General features: G+C 43.7%; 1 protein-coding gene across 1 annotated transcript in view; it reads left to right on the forward strand.

Annotated features, from left to right (window-relative positions):
• The window catches only part of LOC125623219 (ovostatin-like), a 47,937-nt gene extending 42,308 nt beyond the window's left edge, over positions 1-5,629 (forward strand). The window contains exons 30-36 of the mRNA XM_075125040.1: positions 161-376; positions 509-633; positions 912-1,002; positions 2,686-2,754; positions 3,875-3,977; positions 5,002-5,077; positions 5,530-5,629. Of these exons, the coding sequence (XP_074981141.1) occupies positions 161-376; positions 509-633; positions 912-1,002; positions 2,686-2,754; positions 3,875-3,977; positions 5,002-5,077; positions 5,530-5,581 (732 nt within the window). The 3' untranslated portion in view covers positions 5,582-5,629. The remainder of the gene's footprint in view (positions 1-160; positions 377-508; positions 634-911; positions 1,003-2,685; positions 2,755-3,874; positions 3,978-5,001; positions 5,078-5,529) is intronic.
• The last annotated feature ends 371 nt before the right edge of the window (positions 5,630-6,000 follow it).

Raw genomic sequence — 6,000 nt, forward strand, 5'->3', positions numbered from 1 at the left:
GTTCAAGCCACAAAACCACCTTCTCTCCACTCCACTCCTTCCATTCTATCCCAGAACAGGAGGTGACAGGCTCTCTGGGGTGTATAGGAGCTGTACCAGTCTTATGCATTATATCCCAGTGGAGACTCTTTCTAATGAGGGGCCATGTTGTACTTTACAGGACACTGTTGTCGCTCTCCAAGCACTAGCCCAATATGGGTATCTCACCTTCTCAAAGGATGGTCAAAACACTGTCGACATCAGCTCCAAGGAACTTCTGAATAAGGTTTTCCAGGTGCATAACAGGAACCGCTTACTGCTGCAGCAAGTGTCCCTGCCCAGTCTCCCAGGGAATTACAGCGTAGAAGTAAAAGGCAATGGCTGTGTCTATCTGCAGGTAAACAAGGCTTCCAGCCCTTTCAGCTGATAACTCAGGAGATCTCCTCTCCTTTCCCTTCAGCAGGACTGCAGCATTACCGCAGGTGATGCAGGGGCTCCTGTGCTACATGACAATTTTTATCTCTTCTAGACAACCCTGAGATACAACATCTACCTTCCTCAAAAGGCCTCTGGGTTCTCTCTCTCTGTGGAGACAGTGAATGCCTCCTGTGCAGGCAGCTTCCTGCCAAAGTTTGACCTTGTTCTCTCAGCCAGGTAACCCCTTCCCACTGCCCTGGCTCCCTGAATGCCACATAGGGTAATGTGTCGGGGGAGGGATTTAAAAAGAGCACACTGCAGCATACTATAGTGTAGCTGCAGTAAGGCATGCAGGACCTTCTGCTGAATGACACTGACTCCTATTGCTAACCTTTCCATCCGCTGATATAACTGAATGGGAAAGAAGGGCCATACAGTTCAGTGAGATTTCATAGGGTATTTGTGCATGTCATTGTGTTTCCTCCCCAATCGTGATCCAGTCTCTCTCGTTTCAGTTATGCCGGGAAGCGCAGTACCTCCAACATGGCCATTATTGATGTCAAGATGCTCTCCGGCTTCGTCCCTGTCAGATCGTCCCTGCAGAAGGTACAGAAAGGGAATGTTGTCAGTAAGCCACCCAAAGGGCAGCGGGGGTTAGATGATATTACACCAGGGATTGGTTAAGAAGAGGAACTGAGTAACAAACTGGTGTCCTGAGTCATGTGGAGAATTCAGTTAAACCACTTGGGCCAGGGATCTAGCCACATCCCCTGTGCTTTAGCTGCTCATTTGATGAAGTGAGATTTACACAGTAACTACTCCTGGAGAGGTTAAATGTGCTTGGCCTTGGGCACTGTGCCTCATCATCCATGTGATGTATGTGGTTCCCCATGCCTACCTGGACACCCTGCCATGTGATGTTGCCAATGTATGTGTAGCACAGTTTAACAAACATGGAAGAATCTATATTTCCCTTTCCCCACTCTGTCTTGTACTATCTAACCCCCCAGGTTATGATTAATAGATTACAGGATCAGAAGGGACCACTGTGATAATCTAGTCTGACCTCCTGCATAACACCGGCCAGAGAATTTCACCTAGTATTCCTGTATCAAGGCCATATCTTGTGGTTAAGCTGAAGCTTATTTCCTAGAAAAACACCTGATCTCATGTTAAAGACTTCAAATAATGGAGGATGCAAGACATGCCTTGGTAAATTGTCCCAGTGGTTAATATCCCTCACTGTTAAAAATGTGCACCCTATTGGTAGCCTGGATTTATTTAGTTTCAGCTTCCAGCCAAGGACTCTACGGCAGTGTTTCTCAACCTTTTTGATATCAGGGAGTGGGTTGCTGCCTTCCTAAACTGTCTCAGGGAAATCTCAGGGATCACTTACCCTGATCCTTGAGAAACACTGCTCTAAGGCATTTCACACAAAGGCATGGAGTAGGATGCAATTTACACTTGAATGAATCCCGTAACAGGCTCAAATCCCCAGATCAAACACTCTCAAATCTGGGCTGGGAGTGGGGTTTCAATCTCAGGCCCATCTCCAGATTGGCATCTTTCAACAGCAGCTGTGGCTGGCGTATAACACAGAAATGTTTGTGAACATCAAACTATGCAACTTAACTGCCAGGGAAGTGAAAAGAGGAAGTGTATGTGATAGAAAGCATTTCTTCTCAGAGTCTGTTCATTCCCTGTCTGCTTTTCTCTGTGTATGTGTGTGCATTTAGAGCACATTTATCACCCTGGGATTGGGTTTATCCTTTGTGTCTGGAGCTGTATGAATTCCAGAACTTGTCTTTGGCAGTACTTTGCGTGGAATTTTTTTGTACTCTCCACATTTTCCTTTTGAGAGCAGTTAAAACAAAATTGTTATTTTTTTACCATTTTTTTGCCTTTTTTTTTTGGCCTATTTTTATAGTGGAACTATTTTGCTCAAACAGCTACCTCACATTAAAGACCTTGCACTTTTCACTAGAAAATCAGTCAGCTTGAGCTGAAAAAAATGGTAACATGCAACATTTTCCATTCAAATGGGTCCAATGTTGAATTCATAATAAAATTAAAAAAAAAAAAAAAGAAAAAAAGGGTGAATTTTGAGAAGTCCTGTGTTTCATTGTGGTGATTGTTTAATACTCCTCTTAGGACTTCAGCAATAAATACCACTTTTTGTATTACCAATCGTGACCACTAGCCGTCACTGTGGCACCACAGACTTGCTGTTTGTGTAGATTTGGGGATGTTTCTTGTGTTTAAAGTTGGTATTATTTGCCTTGTTTAAAGCTTCAGGATGATCGTAAGGTGATGCAGGTGGATACCAAGCACAGCCATGTCTTCTTCTACTTGTCAAATGTAAGTGTGTGGAAGAATGTGCCTTTTGCTGTTGTTGTTGTTTCTATAAAATTTGGAACTTAAAATGCACTCCTAAATGAATGAAATAACACATCATCAGCCAGCCTGTGTTTATTGTTGTGTCCAGAGAGATTTCAGGTGTCTGTTGCCATCTCATATAATTATGAGAAAAATGATTCTGAAAAATGATGAAATTTATGAAAATTATGAAAAAATATGACAAATTATGAAAAAAATGATCAGGGGGCTGAGGCACATGACTGACGAGGAGAGGCTGAGGGAACTGGGATTGTTTAGTCTGCAGAAGAGAAGAGTGAGGGGGGATTTGATAGCAACCTTCAACTACCTGAAGGGGGGTTCCAAAGTGGATGGAGCTCGGCTGTTCTCAGTGGTGGCAGATGACAGAACAAGGAGCAATGGTCTCAAGTTGCAGTGGGGGAGGTCTAGGTTTGATATTAGGAAACACTATTTCACTAGGAGGGTGGTGAAGCACTGGAATGTGTTACCTAGGGAGGTGGTGGAATCTCCTTCCTTAGATATTTTTAAGGTTAGGCTTGACAAAGCCCTGGCTGGGATGATTTAGTTGGGGATTGGTCCTGCTTTGAGCAGGGGGTGGGACTAGATGACCTCCTGACGTCTCTTCCAACCCTGATATTCTATGATTCTAATTGGTAAAGTGAGCTGTTCAGATGACTTAGTCACACTATATAAATCCATTTAGAATAATAGCAATTAAGTTATACATATTTTTTCTGTTGTCCCTGAGACCTACAAATGAGTACAGTGTAACGCAGAATATAACAGCAGTATAGTGCCATGGAAAGGGAGCTCTGTGCATTTATTATTAATCTTTACAGAAGAGCCGCACATTTCCACAGCATTTTACACATGTAGATAAACCTCCATCCCTGCCCCTAAGAGCTGATGGTCTAAATAAAACACAGCACTTTAAAGTGGGATTTGAACAATTAGAGAGAGGGCAGCTGGCAGAAACTAGACACTGTTTATGGGGGGATGGGGAAAGAGAGAGAAGGGCTTAGAAATCTCTGCTCAGAGCAATTCAGTGAAGTAGACATTAAACAAAACAAAGTCTGATGCATTTTTTCTCTCCCATTTCCAGGTGACCCAGGAGGAAATCAGTTTCTCTTTCTCGGTTGAGCAAAACCTTCCTGTGTCTGATATCAAACCTGCTTCAGTGCACCTCTATGACTACTATGAAACAGGTAGGCCTCCCTGAGCCTGAGAAGAGATCTAGTGAATCAAGCTTTAGGATGACCCAGGCTGCTGAATAACTGTAAAATCTGGTGCATTTCCCCAGCTGCAGGCCTGTCTTTCCATTTCTGCATTTGCCTTTTTTTCGCTCTCCGAGCAACAGCGAGTGGAAAGTGAGGCTTCAGTTTTTACTGATTTTATCAGCATTTACTGGTTCTACCAATTCTCAGAGGTTATGATACAGCACACTGGGCCCCAGAGGGGTCATTGGGAGTTCTCTCTCTCCACCTTCTTGTTTAATTTGAATAAAAAGAAGGATGAACAGTGGCACTCCCAAGAACTACTTATTACAAGCCACTACAGGGACGTTTGCCCTTTATCTTATTCAATGTGTGGCTTAGCCCTCGTGCCATAGATTTGGCATGATGGTAAAAATAAATGACCCAGGGTCAGCATTTCTCTCTTGTCTAGTCTGGCCTGGTTCACCCACCAACCATATCATTGCCATAATAGCTAGCAGCTAAGTAATCATGGTTGTATCAGAGAGACAAGGTGAGTGAAGTAATAGCTTTTATTGGACCAACTTCTGTTCTTTCAGTCATCATCAAGTACCAAAAGCTATAGTTACCATTACACATTAAGGTCCCATGTTGTTTGCCCAGCTTTGGGATAAACACCAGGAGCTGTCTCTGCCCAGATCAGTAGAGCTGTCCAGAGGATGGGAGGGTATATTCTGCTTCCTGTGATTGTACACACTACCATCTGATCAACATAATTAGCATCAGAAATGGCTCCTCTAGTTACTGATAGTCCTCCCTTCTGAACATTGTCAGTAGGCCCAGTGGAAAGCATTGGGCACTGACCGTGCAGTCTAAATCAGCCATGGAAACACGTCCCTAAACAGCTGGGGAGGCCACAACAAGATCCGTTGGATGCTGGTGGAGCTGGAATATGTGTTAACCACAGATGTGCATGCACTGGGGTTGGAGCGATTTGTCACTGGAATATGAACGTTTTCTTCCTTTTCTTTTCCAGACGAATACGCTCTTGCTGAATACAATACGCCCTGCAGTGAAGATTCAAGCGAAAACCTGCTAGGAGTCAGGAAAAGGTAACTGAGAGCAATAGACACTAGGTAGGTGTGAATGGGGAAAGAAGAGCAGAAGAGAGTTGATTCTTTGTGGAGGGGAAAATGGAAAGTAGAGAGCTGGATGTGGGATAAATCCACACACACTGCTGTGGATCAGGAAAGCCTGATCTCTGCCAACACTCCCAAAGATCCATCCTGGATCTTACCTTCATTCCCTGAAGATCATTGCCACAGTTGCTGGTCTATCCTAACAAAGTTGAGATTGTGTGCTTAGTCCCGGAAACCCTCTCCCACCGAGGTACCCAGGTGCACACTATACATAGGTGTTTCTTTTAGAAGACTGGATTCCTGGAAATCACATGTATGGCAACAAATTCCTCCCAAAATTATAATTTGTAGAGAGAAAAATAATTTCTGCATAAAAAAAATAATCTATAGATTTTAATCACTCTCTTTTTTTTCCTTTTCACCAGGAGAAATGGCAGCTGTGAAAATGTAATTTTAGATCCTCATTGCCCTGAGTGATTGAGTTTGGCTCGAGCCATTTCAATAAATATCACACTCCTAATCACAGTGTGTGTGTGGATTGGTTCATTTTAATGAAGTGACGCTGACAACTCTTCTCAAATGTTGTTTGTTCAGGTAGGGGAGAGTTCTGTTCACAAAGATAATTGTCCATCCACAGCCAACAGGGCCCCTTGGCTGGCAGTTGCTTCTTGGCTGGTTTGCCTTCAGCTCAGGGCATCGATTTCTTAGGTGCCCAGAAGAGTTTCATTGATAGCAGTTTTGGGGCTCCTCACCCCTTTCGGGAGAGTTGAGAGAGGAATTACCAGGAAAGTAGTGAGTGTTTAGCCTCCCTACCATGCTTCTTCTTACCAGGGGTAAAACAGGATCCCCCTCTTCCCCCTAGGTTTAAAACCCTCTTTCTGCAGTTTACTCTCAAT

The sequence above is a fragment of the Caretta caretta genome, chromosome 1 (assembly GCF_965140235.1).
Source record: "Caretta caretta isolate rCarCar2 chromosome 1, rCarCar1.hap1, whole genome shotgun sequence".
NCBI classification, from domain to species: domain Eukaryota; kingdom Metazoa; phylum Chordata; order Testudines; family Cheloniidae; genus Caretta; species Caretta caretta.